Source organism: Monopterus albus, unplaced genomic scaffold, assembly GCF_001952655.1.
Source record: "Monopterus albus unplaced genomic scaffold, M_albus_1.0 scaffold16.1, whole genome shotgun sequence".
Lineage (NCBI taxonomy): Eukaryota > Metazoa > Chordata > Actinopteri > Synbranchiformes > Synbranchidae > Monopterus > Monopterus albus.
The window spans coordinates 114394-129757 of NW_018127896.1; the positions used below are offsets into that span (position 1 = coordinate 114394).

At 45.5% G+C, this 15364-nt stretch overlaps 3 protein-coding genes across 9 annotated transcripts in view; 2 read left to right on the forward strand and 1 right to left on the reverse strand.

The window, feature by feature from the left end:
- Positions 1-1663, reverse strand: part of adgrg7.1 (adhesion G protein-coupled receptor G7, tandem duplicate 1) — a 9904-nt gene extending 8241 nt beyond the window's left edge. Inside the window, exons 1-2 of the mRNA XM_020592108.1 lie at positions 1611-1663; positions 744-892 (exon numbers count right to left, since the gene is read on the reverse strand). Coding sequence (XP_020447764.1) covers positions 744-892; positions 1611-1663 — 202 coding nt within the window. The remainder of the gene's footprint in view (positions 1-743; positions 893-1610) is intronic.
- The window catches only part of ftcd (formimidoyltransferase cyclodeaminase), an 18913-nt gene extending 7942 nt beyond the window's left edge, over positions 1-10971 (forward strand). For 3 of the 6 annotated variants that reach the window (XM_020592029.1, XM_020592030.1, XM_020592031.1), the window contains 15 exons: positions 1222-1339; positions 4153-4768; positions 6221-6404; positions 6482-6610; positions 6892-6980; positions 7187-7366; positions 7685-7822; positions 7909-8040; positions 8118-8179; positions 8347-8473; positions 8541-8702; positions 9064-9107; positions 9351-9489; positions 10592-10687; positions 10781-10971. In XM_020592029.1, the coding sequence (XP_020447685.1) occupies positions 4715-4768; positions 6221-6404; positions 6482-6610; positions 6892-6980; positions 7187-7366; positions 7685-7822; positions 7909-8040; positions 8118-8179; positions 8347-8473; positions 8541-8702; positions 9064-9107; positions 9351-9489; positions 10592-10687; positions 10781-10864 (1620 nt within the window). In that variant the 5' untranslated portion in view covers positions 1222-1339; positions 4153-4714 and the 3' untranslated portion in view covers positions 10865-10971. Of the gene's footprint in view, positions 1-1221; positions 1340-4152; positions 4769-6220; positions 6405-6481; positions 6611-6891; positions 6981-7186; positions 7367-7684; positions 7823-7908; positions 8041-8117; positions 8180-8346; positions 8474-8540; positions 8703-9063; positions 9108-9350; positions 9490-10591; positions 10688-10780 lie in introns of those variants that run through there. The other 3 variants (XM_020592032.1, XM_020592034.1, XM_020592033.1) reach the window with 3 other exon arrangements.
- Positions 10972-12412: 1441 nt separating this feature from the next.
- The window catches only part of cdk15 (cyclin-dependent kinase 15), a 42342-nt gene continuing 39390 nt past the window's right edge, over positions 12413-15364 (forward strand). Inside the window, exons 1-2 of one of the 2 annotated variants that reach the window (XM_020592046.1) lie at positions 12413-12464; positions 13122-13253. In XM_020592046.1, the coding sequence (XP_020447702.1) occupies positions 13209-13253 (45 nt within the window). In that variant the 5' untranslated portion in view covers positions 12413-12464; positions 13122-13208. Of the gene's footprint in view, positions 12465-13082; positions 13254-15364 lie in introns of those variants that run through there. The other variant, XM_020592045.1, reaches the window with a different exon arrangement.

The window sequence follows — 15364 nt, forward strand, 5'->3', positions numbered from 1 at the left end:
TTCCTACAGTATCTAAGTTGATGAAGAAATAAAGAGATGTGGCCTCTTTTCTCATCTTGTATCTGTTCACATCTAGTCAGTGTCCCCGTCAGCAGTAGCAGCCCCTTTGTGCAGTGTTGATTATTGTACAGGTTGTTTTATAGTTTCTAGACAACAGCGGAGCTCAGAGGAACGCAGTACATCAGGTTATCTGGAGGAGCTGCAGTGATGCGTTCAGGGACAAACACGAGTTATGTTTCTCAGGGGTCATAGACATGGGAGTGTTCACAGTCAACCGTGCACTACAGCTGACGTAGACGCCACAAAGAAACGTATATAGAAACGTGTGTCCTCACTCAGAGCAGTTTAAGTCCATGTGAGCTCAGCTGGACTGGGGTTTTACACAAAGCGGGTCACATCTGCTGTAATTCAAATACAGATACCATCAACCTGAGGACCAACCAGCAGGTACAGTAAAAGACTGAACAGGGAGCAAGATATAAACAGACTAATGACCGTCTATTACAATCATAAAAACATAAAGACTAAATAACTTCACAGCTGCACCTCAGTCAGGACTTTAGAGCAGTTAAACTGAGTCACATTAAAGACCTGGATGTGGAAGATCTGGGGGGAAAAGAAGGTTTCAAAATTCGAAACCTAAGTTTCAACGCTGAACATGTAAGAAGCCGAAGGTAAGGCCAAACTGGTCATGTGATAACAGCCAGCAGTGAGTAGATCATTACTGAGAGTCGGCTAGTGACCTGCCACACACGTGAACTGGACCCCCTGAGTGCCGGCGGCAGGAACGTGTGCCGACTGGACCACCAGGTTTGGCTGAACCACCTGAGAGTGGGATGTGTTGAGGCTGGAACTGAGGTTCACAGAGAGCTTGTCCAGAGTCAGCGTCAGGCTGCACACAAAGAACAGACACAGAAACAATAGTATCTTTGTTCTGGAGAGTCGCGTGTTTGACGTCCTGCCTGCTCAGTGATGTTAGAGCCTGTACTTAGACCTGCAACTTCTCGTGGACCAGCTGAACTCAGCAGAATTTAAAGTCTGCATGTGTGTTACAGTGAGGGCTGTTCGAGTCCAGAGTCGTACACTGGTGTTAGAGCCATCTCCGACTCTTATTGACTGACTTATGACCAGATGTTTCATCTCTAAATCTAGAAAACAGCTTGAAGCACTGACTGAGAAATGTGTCATATTTTGTAAAATAAATTTTCCTGTGTCTTTCAGGCTCCCACAGGCTGTGACCTCAGGTCAGACCAGCTTCCTGTGAGTATCCAGGGTTCTTCTAATCACAGGACCAGTTGGGGTCATGCTGTCGTCTTTGACATGGGACTTAGTGTTCATGGTAAGATCTAGGTTATGATTACACCTGGGACATTTTACTTATTCTTGCCCAGTATTACAGAAGTGTGTGTAAAGGCAAACAAACCAGAGTCTGTAGAGTCCAGCAGAGGTAATAGACCTGCCTCGTTTGTGACTGTCAAGACAACAGAGTTGTAAAAACCTATGGACACCCTCCGCCTGACATCTGCACACATCAGCGATTCAGCAGCATGTTTTGACAGACTGGCAGGTTTCTCACGGCAGTGTTAATAATGGTAAGACATTGTGCTTACCCCAGAGTGGCGCTGTTTTCCTCGGGGCTGTCGGGCACGCTGGCGTTCAGCATCTTGGCCACTGCTGCCACTCTGACGCCCTACAGCACAGACATTAACAGGACAGCACGTTACTGAGGCTCTCTAGATAAATGCAAAGTAGGTTCAGGAGATGCTGTCACTCCACAGTTTAGTGAGAATGTGTGTCTGCTTTTGTCACATGTCACAGTTTGTAACAGATGTCTTCAAACAGCTGCAGTAGTCTGGTTTGTCGCTTTGACTGGACCAAACTGTAGCAGTGCAGGAGTCTGCTCTTAGGTTGTTGTGTGTGTCTGCACCTCTGTGGCGTTTGCAGACAGCAGCAGTGCATTGGCAATCTGAGCTGCTGCCGTAACGTTTTCAGCCGTCAGCTCTTCAGGCCTGGATGTCAGAATCTGAGTGCTGCTGGCCAGCATCTCTAGGTCAGCTGCACTGGTGAGCTGAGAGAGCAAGGACGCTGTTAGTGCAATTTACTGATTCTGTTATCCTTAACCTACATGTACTGTAGGAGGCGGCACGGGTGTACACATCTGTCTACAGGGCTACCAGTTTACCATACAGCAGAGCTCACATTTAGTAGTAAGTCGCCGAGCGTCTGGCCACACTGGAGGACGCGTGGACGGTCAAAACTTGCTGAGCCACTCGTCGTGGAACATCTGGTCGAAGCCCGAGGTTTACCAGCTGGATGGAGACAGGAGAATCAGCAGCACGTCATGGTATGCAGTAGCTGATGGCTGGATGTTAGACTGGGTCTGGGAACTCACCGGCACTGGTGCCTCTGGGACAGGTCTCCTCGGAATACGCAAACCAGCCGATGGGCGTTCGTGGGAATCTGAAATCTTGCAGCACCTCAGCTCTGCAGAAATTTTCTGAGAAGGAGTTCAGAGAGACATGAACACCAAATACTAATCTACTGTCAGGGGCCGAGTGGAAAAACAGGAATCTCATGCAGAGTGACAGGAAAATATGTGCATGTAGACGCAGGAGTGCATGTGTTTGAGCTGCAGCAGAAAAGCCAGACTTATCCTGGGTGCTAGCGCGCGGTGGCATGCCACCGCTGACCCCGACACATACCCAGTGAGCAGGTCTCTCCGGTCCAGTCGTCAGGACATAGGCAGACGCCATTCACGACCAGCCCTCCGTTATGACACACCAGGGGAGGAGGAGGGGCAGTGGGGTCTGGAGCACCAGTAGTAGTAGTAGTGGAAGGAGCAGAAGTAGTAGCAAAGGGCTGAGTAGTAGCAGAAGGAACAGTAGTAGTAGTAGAAGGACCAGTAGTAGTATTAATAGGCTCAGTAAATGTATAAGGAGGAAAAAGAGTAGTGGAAGGAGCAAAAGTAGTATTAAAGGGCTGAGTAGTATCATAAGAAGGACCAGTAGTAGTAGTAGTGGAAGGAGCAGAAGGAGTAGGAAAGGGCTGAGTAGTAGCATAAGAAGGACCAGTAGTAGTAGTAAAAGGATCAGGAGGAGTAGTAGCAGTAGTCATAGCAGAAGGGTCAGGAGTAGTATTAATACCCTCAGGAGGAGTAGTAGCAGTAGTCATAGCAGAAGGGTCAGGAGTAGTATTAATACCCTCAGGAGGAGTAGTAGCAGTAGTCATAGCAGAAGGAACAGTAGTAGTAGTAGTGGAAGGAGCAGAAGTAATAGGAAAGGGCTGAGTAGTAGCAGAAGGAACAGTAGTAGTAGTAGTGGAAGGAGCAGAAGTAATAGGAAAGGGCTGAGTAGTAGCAGAAGGAACAGTAGTAGTAGTAGTAGTGGAAGGAGCAGAAGTAGTAGGAAAGGGCTGAGTAGTAGCAGAAGGAACAGTAGTAGTAGTAAAAGGATCAGGAGTGGTAGTAGCAGTAGTCATAGCAGAAGGGTCAGGAGTACTATTAATAGGCTCAGTAATTGTATAAGAAGGACCAGGAGTAGTATTCAGAGTAGCAGTAGTCATAGTAGAAGGTTCACTAATAGTAGTAGTAGTCATAGCAGCAGGGCTCTGACTGGTGGACTGTGGTGCTGAGACCGAAGCAGCAGCTGTAATGAGACATGATCACTGCAGTTACAGTGCACCCAGGTTTCCCAGTATGCATTTAGTTGAGGTTAAACCTCCCCAGGAAACTGTACTTACATGAAACAATGAAACTGTTTTGTTTTTTTTACATATCCTTGAGGTTTCCTGCCTGAGCTGAGTAAAAACAATGAAAACCGCCACGATGAAGAAACCTGTCCACGTGACTTTGTGCATTGTTCCTATGTATGGCCCATCGGTGTTGGGCCATACATAGGAACTAATGTCCCTGCTGTTACTGCAGTGGACATGTCATAACAGACATCACTTGTCATAATCATTGATCCAAGTAAAAGCACAAACATAGGTTGGAGTTCATTTAGCTAAGTAACAGAATTACAACTCCCACATCATAGTAATGTACAGTGTGCTGCTCTAAGTTGAGGTTGACTAAAGTAAAAGGTTGGATGAACGCAGCCTAAACTTCAGATGCAGGGTTTGTCTAACTCGGAACTCTGCTGAGGTTTTCTGCAGTGACTCACCGGAGCCGAGGGCTCTTACCCAGAGTGAAGACGAGGAGCAGCCAGGCATCCATGTTGGCTCAGTGCCGCAGGTCGGAGACGTTGGACAGGTTGCACTGACTGAATGGCCACATTCTGCTGAGCCGCAGCATTTGAGCTGAGCCTGGGAGGCGTGTCGGAAAAGTTATTAAACAGCACAGCAGTTCAAAGTTCACCATTAGCTGTGGGACACTGCAGAATGTAACGGCTTATTGTTTCACTTTGCTGCAGCTCTTTACTGCTGGTTGTACATCGCCTGTGGACCACACTCACCTGTATGACAGGTGACATGTTCATAAACAGGTGCTGTCCAGCTGACGGTGATGATGAGGATGAGAAGGGGGAGCCACAGCACCAGGAGTGCCAGCTGCTCAGCCCACTAACTGAAGCTGCGAGCCAGCGTGTGTCCAGAGGGCTGGGAGCTGGGAGCTGCACAGCGGTTAATGATTGAACACCCCTTGGCTCATGGTGAAACAGCAGGGGGGCTTGCAGACTGAGGTCTAGCTGCTGCGCCTGTTGTTCAGTCTGCAGACGCCATGGCTCAGCTGGTGGAGTGTGTCCCCAACTTCTCCGAGGGCCGGAACAAAGAGGTGAGACATTTCATATTAAATCTTATTCCCCAGCTGCTCTGTGTTTGTTTCCCTGCTAACACTGCTGTGGTTAGTCTCCTCAGTCACGCCTGTGTCAGTCCTGTATAACCAGTACACTGACCTGTACCAGCTGGTTTCCACCAGACTGTGAATCTGTTGAACACAGATGAGGAACATGTTTATTAATGTCCATTATCTATTGCGATGTCTCCCATGCAGATGTTCCTTACATTAACCCAGCTGTTTTATTGTCGTTCACCTGTTTGCACAGCAGCAGTCACAGCTAACAGATCAATAAACACTTGGATCTGATCACAGCTACATTAGAGTCTTGAGCTGATGTGATTTTGTTAGTGTTTGGAGTGAGAGCACTGCCTGATTTAGCCAAACAGAACCTCTGATCTTTGACCTCTGTCTGTGGCTCCACACTGTGCAGTGATTAAACATTTCCAGCTCAGCCACCAGACTGAATCCAGAAAAATCAGTGTTGTTTTACCTTCACCCTGTAGAGTCATGGACCTGTGCAGGTCGTGTGTTGCATCAAATACAAAGAGAGAACTTATTTACACAGTTGGTGTTTTGCTTTCCATCTTCTTTAAACCTTTGGGCATCAGGTCCACTGAACATTTTATTTATTTGTTTATAAGCCAACATGTTTCCCTCGTGGTCTGAGCTTATTTCCGTACCTTATGGAAGCTCACCTTTGTTGTTTGTGATTCAGCATGGTGCCATGACCTGCACTAGATTTTGTTCTGCATTCACCAATGTACAAGGTGCAAATAAAACAAACCTGCCTTTACTGATTTTTAACTTCAGTCTGGTGACTGAGCTGCTTTAATTATTGCACAGTGGTGTGGAGTAACAAGAGACAGAGGTCAGAGGTTAGAACTAGAGTCTCTGTGACAGCAGCTCACTGAGGCCAGAACACACTAAGAGCAAAAGCCTCTTGAATATCACAAGCATAATGTAATTGCCTGTAATTTCTCCTAAATGTGGAGTGAGTTCGAGGTTAAACCAGGCTCCTCTACAACTGTATCACTTACTGAGGTTGCTCTTTGGTCTTTACTGTCACTTGATCTGGGCGGTGAGTCGGTCTCTGCTCTGTTTGGACCTGATGGCCCTGACTTACTCTGCTCCATCCACTTGATTAACATAGAGCTGTTAGCCCAACACTGATCTGTCGCCCGTGCCAACAGTCAGTGACAGTGTGGAGGTCAGGGTCCACGTCCCATCGCAGACCTGCACTGAATCAGTCTTTCCCTGGATGAACCAGATTCTAGTTACCATGCGCAGATGTTTCTACAGTTTTGCAGAAACATGATGCATTCTGACCTCCAGCACAAAATGCGGAAACGTGCAGGAACCACAGCTGTGGCATCATGCAGGCGAAGCAGCTCCTGGTTTCCTCTCTAACTCTCAGTGACTGTTGACATGGTGTTTCTTGTGTCCCAGGTGATCGATGCCATCGGTGCCGCCATCTCTGGCACCGCCGGCTGCAGCCTGCTGGACGTAGACCCCGGGGCCTCCACCAACCGCACTGTGTACACCTTCGTGGGCTCTCCTGAGGCGGTGGTGGAGGGCGCTCTGAGCGCCGCCCAGCAGGCCTTCAGCCTCATCGACATGAGCAGACACTCAGGTGAGCAGGGAGCTCAATGTACATCTGGAGGGGTTGGGCCGGAGGACATGGTTAACACATGTGCGTTACCTGCACAGGTGAGCACCCTCGGACTGGAGCGATGGACGTCTGTCCCTTCATCCCCGTCCAGAACGTCAGCATGGATGACTGCATCCGCTGCGCCAACGTCTTCGGACAGAGGCTGGCAGAGATGCTGCGCGTGCCCGGTGAGACAGAGGCTTGTGTGGAAACTTGCCAGAATGTTTCTGCATTTTTGTGTTAAAGTCACAGTAACAACAGCATTTAATAGCTTTGTTCTGCACATTTATTGTTTTCTACAACAATAATTAAATTCACTGCCCTTATTGTCATTGCACACCTGTACAATGACAATACAGTACCGTATTGTACAGTGGTACACACAAGAAACTTTAAAGGCAAACAAAACACTAAACACATTTTTGAAACAAATAACATAATGTAGTAAAACTTCCTGTCTCCTCCTCAGTGTATCTGTATGGAGAAGCAGCTCGAAGAGAGTCCAGGAGGAGTCTCCCGTCTGTGAGAGCCGGAGAATATGAAGCCTTACCTGAGAAGGTGAGGCGCTGACGACCAATCAGAGTCCTGCTTGTTGCTTCAGGATTTCTTCTTCTCTCTTTTGGCTTCTGTGTCCTTCTCCTGACAATGTGATGTCATTCATGTATTAAACATCAAAACAAAATGCCTAGAAAATCTCCAGATTTCCCATGATGTTCTTGAGTCCTGACTTCTATCAGCTGATGAAAGGTTTTGCTGCCACACAGCTGAAACATGACGAGTGGACCCCGGACTTCGGCCCCGCACTCTTCGTCCCATCCTGGGGGGCCACGGTCACCGGTGCACGCAAGTTCCTCATTGCCTACAACGTGAACCTGATCAGCACCAAAGAACAGGCTCATCGCGTTGCACTGGACGTCAGGGAGCAAGGCCGTGGGAAGGACCAGGTGCATGCTGGGAGTTGGAGGCACTTATGTGCTTGTTTGTTTTTTCTGCTGCTTGTCATAACAGTTAAACAGAAACTGACCTCTTTCTGCTACAATAGCTTCCTGACATATGTCTACTACTAAAGTACTCACACGTTTACTCAGTGACAAATAATCCTTAATCCCTGAACAGTTTGATGCTGTAGTGGAAAACAAGCATACTGAAAAGACAAGATCATGTATTTTGGTCAAGCAGAGTTTTAGCCTGAAACCCCTGGAGTTTAAGTCAGAAATGGTATTTGTCATTATTAAATGGTGTCATCTTTTTGCCTGATCCAGCCTGGGCTGCTGAAGAAGGTGCAGGCCATGGGCTGGTACCTGGATGAGGCCAACCTGGCTCAGGTGTCCACCAACATCCTGGACTTCGAGCTGACCCCCCTTCACACCGTGTACGAAGAGATCTGCAGGGACGCTGAGGTCAGAAGTCACCATGGGTTCACTTTGTGTCTAGGAGGCAAAACTGACTCCCCTCCCTGTTAATGACCGACTGCTGCTGTGTGCAGGTGCTGAAGCTGCCAGTGGTCGGCTCTCAGATCGTGGGTCTGATCCCTCTCAAGGCTCTGCTGGACTCTGCAGACTTCTACATCCACAGGGACGAACTCTTCATCATCAAAGAGGAGCACAAAGTGCGACTGGTGAGCAGACGTCTGTTTAACAAAGCAACTATTTTGATCATGGCCTCCACTCACCATCTGTCTGTTCTTATGATCAGGTGATCAGTAAACTGGGCCTGGACTCTCTGGCGCCGTTCAACCCCCAGGAGAGAATCATTGAGTGAGTGTTTGGGACACACAGGGACAGTTTCACTCTCACTGACATCATACATCAGAACCAGGATTCAGTACAACAGCACTATGAGATGTAAATAACAACAGAAATGGTTTCCTGCTTGGCAGTGTCTTCTCTAATCCACACACTCACTGGGTGTGTTACCTGTGCAGGTACATGGTGAGGTCACAGGAGGACAGTCGGCTCGTGTCTCTGTCTCTGCAGCAGTTCGTCCACAGGGTCGGCGCTCGGACGGCGGCTCCCGGAGGAGGATCAGTGTCGGCTGCTGTCGCTGCTCTGGTACGAAACCTTTGGTTTTGATGAGACTGTGTCAGAGTGACTGTGTGCTCATGTGTGTGTCATGCAGGGGGCAGCGCTGGGGGCCATGGTGGGCCAGATGACATATGGGAAGAGGCAGTTTGAGAAGCTGGATGGTGTGATGAGGAGACTGATCCCTCCGTTTCATCAGGCCATGAGCGAACTGCTGCACATGGTGGATGCCGACTCCTCGGCCTTCAACAGCTACATGGTGAGGAGGGCGCCCCCACATGAGAACAACAGGAAGGACCCTCTGACAGCACAATAAACCCACAGTATAATCTGGCAAAGTACTGATGTCTTGTGCTTACTGAGTCACTGTGTTTGGAAAAAAAGACAGTTTTAATTGGCTCGGCACAAATCTGTGCACAGAGTCTGTGGTGGAGACAGCGAGAAGGCCGTTCCACAATGTCAGAAGTGAAACTGTAGTGTAGACGTTAGTGGCAGCAGCTCAGTCTGCTTCTAACTACATACACGGATTTGACTGATGTCAGTTCAGTGGTAGTGCAGGAGGAGCAATGTTTCTGTGTTTGTATCAGGGTTGTGTTGATGAGTTTGTGTTTCTGTTTTAGGCGGCGCTGAAACTGCCAAAGAGCACAGCAGAGGATGTTCAGCGGTAAATGTAGGGTTTGTTCTTGCTGCAGGGGTCAAATCCCCCTGTTCAGTCTGGGTACAAAATCATATCAACGTAGCTGTTGTCGCCACCAGGGGGCAACACCACTGCACAGTCTTCATAACTGCAGGGTCCACTTTTAAGCTGCCCTTATAAGATTTTGTGTATTTATTGCTTTGTTTGTGGTTGTAAATATCTGTGTGTTGCACCGCAACATGTTAAAGCTGACTGCTGTGTCTGTGTCAGGAGAGAAGCTGCCATGCAGGAGGGCCTGCAGCGAGCCGTGGCCGTCCCTCTGGCTCTGGCTGAGAGGGTCAGCATCCTGTGGCCATTGCTGAAGGAGATGGTCGAGTACGGAAACATCGCCTGCAAGTCCGACGCTCAGGTCAGACACTCTGGTCTCTGCCTGCGCTGACTTAACCTTTTTCCTTCTTTATTGAATCAGTGTAAAACAGACTTTCCTTCTTTACTGAGTCAAAAACAAACTGAGGGAGGTACTAGAAGTAATAATTACAATTAAATATGTCATATGCATGAGGAAACTGTCACAGTTATAAACTCTGCACAATATATGAAAATATGTTACTGTGTAATTAATTACTAGAAAATTGTTTAATATTGAGGTTTGATGTCAGTTAAAAGAAAAGCAGAGGATGTCAGAGGATTAATTTACTACTCTGGAGTTACATTTGTCTTGGGACTAAACGTGCAGTTTATTCTGATGCTATGAGTCTCCAGATTTAACTTGTCCAATTTTTTTTTAAAACCTTACTGATGTTTGATGGTGACTCCATCTGCTGATCGGTGCACTTCAAACTCCTAACTTAACCTTTCGCCGTAGTTTTGTCGTGGCTAGAGTATGATGCCGACTAAATTAATTCAGACAAACCATCCCAATTTAAGTGATCATTTAATATTACAATTATTCTGAACAGAGTAGTATTTAAACAGATAATCTGATAGTTAGGGAACAGAGAACAGAGACTCTCCTCCTGCAATGTGATAGATAAAGCATTAAATAAGAAGATTGTCAAAAGCGTCAGTCCAGTCAGTTGTTGTTGGTCACGAGTCAGTATTTCTGTCAACCCACAGTCTCCCCCCAGCCGGGCTCCCAAAAAGTACACGGTTTACTGTCCCAGTAGCATTGTCATCCTCTTCTTCTCTAACCTTCAGGTCCACTCTTTTATCAGCAGCTTTCCTTAGGCTGTTACGTCAATTTCTGATCTTAGCCTCCTGTCTCCAGTTTCGGGAGACAACACCCTGAGATGTACTTCAAAAACAGGAAACATCTTGACCAACTTGCATAAGCTCATTGTTCAGCTAACATGAACTTAATGAACCCATAACCACTCAGCTCTCCCTTACACAACTAGTACAAATAATATCTATATGAAGTACATACTGTTACCTTGTTTATTTTTAGCCACTAGTTTCATTGTGTGTGTGTGTGTGTGTGTGTGTGTGTGTGCGCGCGCGCGCGCGCGCAGGTCGCAGCTAAAGCTCTGGAGACAGCTGTGTTCGGAGCATACTTCAATGTCACGATCAACCTCAAAGACGTCACCGACAAGGACTTCAAAATGGCCGTATGTGTGTCCTCCAGCTTCTTCAGAGCCTCTCAGTTAAACCCAGTCTGCTTGTTCATAGCTTGTGTTGTGTCCTGTTGTTTTGTGCTGCAGACTGAGAAGAGAGTGGCAGCATTGCTGCAGGAGGCGAAGGATAGTGCTGCCGCCATCCTCGACGCTGCCAAGAGAAGAAAGTGAAATAGGTTTAATGACGTGAACAAAAACACCCTATGCTGTTAACTGTGAACGATTCAGTGTGAAAAAAGACTGCATGAAGTTGGTGATGGAAAATAAAGTATTTGACAGTAAAACATGCTCAAACCTTCATGTGCAAACTCATAATATATCACAACAACAGCATCATAAAAGATAGAAAAAACTTTATTCATCCCCAAAGGGAAATTCAACTGTTCAATAGCTCATAAAAGACAACCACATACACTCAACAATAAAATAATAATAAATATATAATTTAATTAAAATAAATTAACAGTTGTCCATTCTCTGTTCCAGCCTGGTTGTAGCACAGAAGTATATAAGTGCATGTAACTAATTCATTCATTCGGGACGTATTGAACATCGTTATTGCCATGGGATCTCCTGAACCACTGTGTTCTGCAGTGCAAGAAAGCTGTGGAGAGGGTGAAAGGTAAAACAAGTCAATTACCAGTCCAATCAGACTCACCTCTGAGGTAAAATCTGATCTGTGGTCAGTTCTCTGAGCAGTTCTCATTATAACATGAGAAATAAAAGGTTGGTTGACTCTATTAGATGTTAGCCTTTAGCGGTCTGAAGCTCAGAGTTGGTGTACAGAGGATGAACAGGTCAGCCTTAGTAACATACAGTGGGTACGGAAAGTATTCAGACCCCCTTAAATTTTTCACTCTTTGTTATATTGCAGCCATATGCTAAAATCATTTAAGTTCATTTTTTTCCTCAATGTACACACAGCACCCCATGTTGACAGAAAAACACAGAATTTTTTGACATTTTTGCAGATTTATTAAAAAAGAAAAACTGAAATATCACATGGTCATAAGTATTCAGACCCTTTGCTCAGTATTTAGTAGAAGCACCCTTTTGAGCTAATACAGCCATGAGTTTTTTTGGGAATGTTGCAACAAGTTTTTCACACCTGCATTTGGGGATCCTCTGTGTTTTTCTGACAATATGGGGTGCTGTGTGTACATTAATGAGGAAAAAAATGAACTTAAATGATTTTAGCATATGGCTGTAATATAACAGAATGAAAAATTTAAGGGGGTCTGAATACTTTCCGTACCCACTGTAGCTGGCAGATCGCGTCAGGTTTGCTTTACATGCTTTTATTCACTCTAACTACAGAGAGACAAACTAGAGGAAACCCCTGAATATGTGAGTGGTCTCCTCCAGGATCCACAGGACACCAGGGGTCACTGACTGGTCTGATGAGGAAGACTGTGACCAGATGCCGTGGCCTCCACAGTCACCAGGCCTCAGCCCAGCTGGGCAGCTATGGAAGATGTTGGAGCGAGGTGTTAGACAGCGTCTCCACCAAAGTCATCAAAACAATCTGTTGGAAGAACAGCAGTTTTCTACCATATCATGGAGTTGTTTTTAAATCTATGCCTCAGCTGTTCCAGTGCATCCCATGGTGTCATTTTTATAGGGTACACTGTCAGGTCTTTACCATGTACCTGCTATAGAGAGGTGATGGAGGAGTCGTCCCAGTGGGTGAGGAGGTGCTGCTATGATGAGGAGGAGGAGGAGGATGTGATGATGGAGGAGCTCAGCTTCAGCTTCACTCCCGCCTACTGAGGTATCTGATCAAACCGAACCATATGAACATTATCGCTTGATTACAGTAATGTTTGCTGGAAAACTGTTTACACAATCAGCATTTTAAATAATTTGGCTTTAATTTCTTAGTAAAGATTTTCACAGTATATTTCCCCACTGTGTTTTGTATTGTGCACTCCCTGGCTAAAAAGTTGCTTAAATCGTTTATACCCTCAGCTGACTGTAGCTAACTCCTAGTGGACCTAGAGATCCCGTCGACGAAAGCGACAGGATGAAAAATGACTGCACCCTGGCCTCCCCCTTTGGGAGCTAATGCTAGCTAGCAGCTATTGGCAGGTGACACAAACTGAACACCAAAGAGGATGTTTGGATGTAGCTGAAGCAGCATTTAAATACTATCCCATACAGCTACATGCAGTAGCATTGATGTATATCTGTTATGGATAGTGAGCGTGATGCTCCAAACATGGTGCATTTACACAAAATTCAACACGGCATGAGGTCAACTTCACATTCTTCATATAGCCTATATAGCTGCATATGCACATTATCTGAGTGCTGGTTTAGTTCTCTATGTTCCAGCCCACTGAACTCTTGAACCTTAAGGTGGTATTCAGTATTTACGGTGTTTTAAAGGTTTCACATGGTCACTTCCTGCTCTGATTCTGTCCCTCAGCTGGATCCAGACCGGTCTGACTCATCCCCATCCGGGTCACAGCCTCAGTGGTTCCATACAACAGTATCCACCCGTGGCCAGGCACACATGGGTAAACAAAAATCAAGCAGAAGTAAACAGTTCTACACACAGGTAAAAGTACTGGTTTGTCATGCTGCATGCTAGTAATATTTAAAATTGTACTTCAGTACAGTAGTAATATGGCAATGACTGATTCTTTATGCAATACACCAACAAGTAAACAAAATAACAGGGTTGAATAATATTAGACTTAAAATATGCACATTCAGTGAGACCTGGGGCTCAGTAGTTGTTTGGTTAATCAGCTGTTGCAGGTTTTCAGATTATAAGTAAACTTTAAAAGAATTGACAGAAATAAGCTTATTCTCAGGTTTTTGTTTTGCAGGCATTGTGAATAAGAATCAGTTCTCTGCAGCACACTGGGACCACATTCACATGACCTGTAGAGTTCCTGACTACCTAAAAAACCTGATATGCAACATGCACATCTGATACTCAGATCAAAATGCTAAGAACTATTAATTATCCAGAATGATCTTTCCGGACTTTTCATTCCACATCCTGTCCCCGTTCACCAGATTTCCACTCAGCTCTGCCCTGACTGTCTTACACCTGTAGCCCTTCACCCGATTAGCTCCCTCAGTATTGACTGTATGCTGCCTGGTTTGCTTTGTTCATTTCAGGACAGTCTGTTGTGCTCTCTGTAGCCTTGGTGCTCATAGTTTGTCTCAGTGATCTCTGTACATTGTTTTCCTTGTATTCGGTTATTTAGATAAAATTAATCAACTGTAAACTGTTGTGAAAATTGTGCCTTTATTCTGAAAACAAGGAAATGGTTGGTTTCACAGTAAATGTGTTTTTTTTTTCCCCACTTGGCTTCTTTGCATTGTCGCTTCTCCATGAGGTAGATCCAGAGGATCTGTTGGTGACACTCGCCTGTGTCTCCTCTGTTTCCCTATCGCTTTACCTACTATTAACTAAGAAGTCAATGTGTGGTTTTATTTAAACAGATAAATAGTACAACAAATGTTGAATCACAGTTTACTAAGATAAATATTTTTTTCCACCCCTCATGCTGTAACATTACTTATTTACTTTTGGATAAGCTGTTTGTGGAAGTTCAGCCACATTTTATTGAGTATAGTCTCTGATGCTTTTTTTTTTGGTCTCTTTTTCTTGAACTGCTGTCTACAATATTAACACAACATTACAGCTACTCAAAAGGACAGTAGAGACTATACTTGGCATTATGACAACTGTTAATAAGCCTGTACGAAGAGAACTGGTGCACTACTACTATTATCTAACCAGGTTTCCATTTAAAAGCATGAGTTCAAGTATTCAGGAGGGATATGGGAGGTAGTGCTGGTGAAGAAGAAGAGTCCCCACTTCTGGTGATTGGCATGTGGGCTGAAGAGTCTGTCTGTGGACTCTGATGTGCTTCATGGCTTAAGCTCTTCTTCATGGTTTCTGACGTGGTGTTTTGGGTCCTTGTGTTCTTGGCTCAGGGAACAGATGAATGCTGTAACAAGCACCTATGATGGCCTGAAATTACAGGCACTACTTGAAATCACTGGAGGTAACAAAAGCTCCCTCCTTATTTTAACAGTCGATGTGGTTGCTGGAAGGTATTTGCTGCCTGGTCGGAGGTCAGCCGGGAGTATGGCCGATCTCTGGCTGCTGAGCTCCAGTTATCATGTGTCCCCGTTTCTCAGGGAACTGATGTATTCTTAGACTTTGTACCAAGAGTTCCAGAGAGGATTACTGCCTGCAGATTTATTCCCAACTGCCTTCATATTTCATCCTCTTGCCCACTGATTCAACTCCATGATGAAGTGGTATCCTTCCTACAAAGTCCATTCACTTCCACATTAGCTTCTAATCTTCAATCACTGCAATCTTCTGGAAAGGTCTGTAGAAGTTCTCTGTAGAGAAGGGGGGAATCTTGCTGTGCACTGGATTCAGCTAATCACAGTCAATGTAGAGCAGTGTAGCAATGTGGGAAGAAAGACTTGTGCTGTTTGTAGGCCACACTTACATTTTTGACAAAATATGGTTGTAGCCATATGTATTTTATAAATTAAACCCCTTGTGATTTATATGTATCCAGAAGTAGGTGTTCATAAATTTTAAAAGAAAAAAAAAGGATATCAGCAAAACCATGTAAGCAAAGCAAAGAGCAAGCAACAAGGTGTCTGCAGTCTAAGAAAGCATGTGAGTGA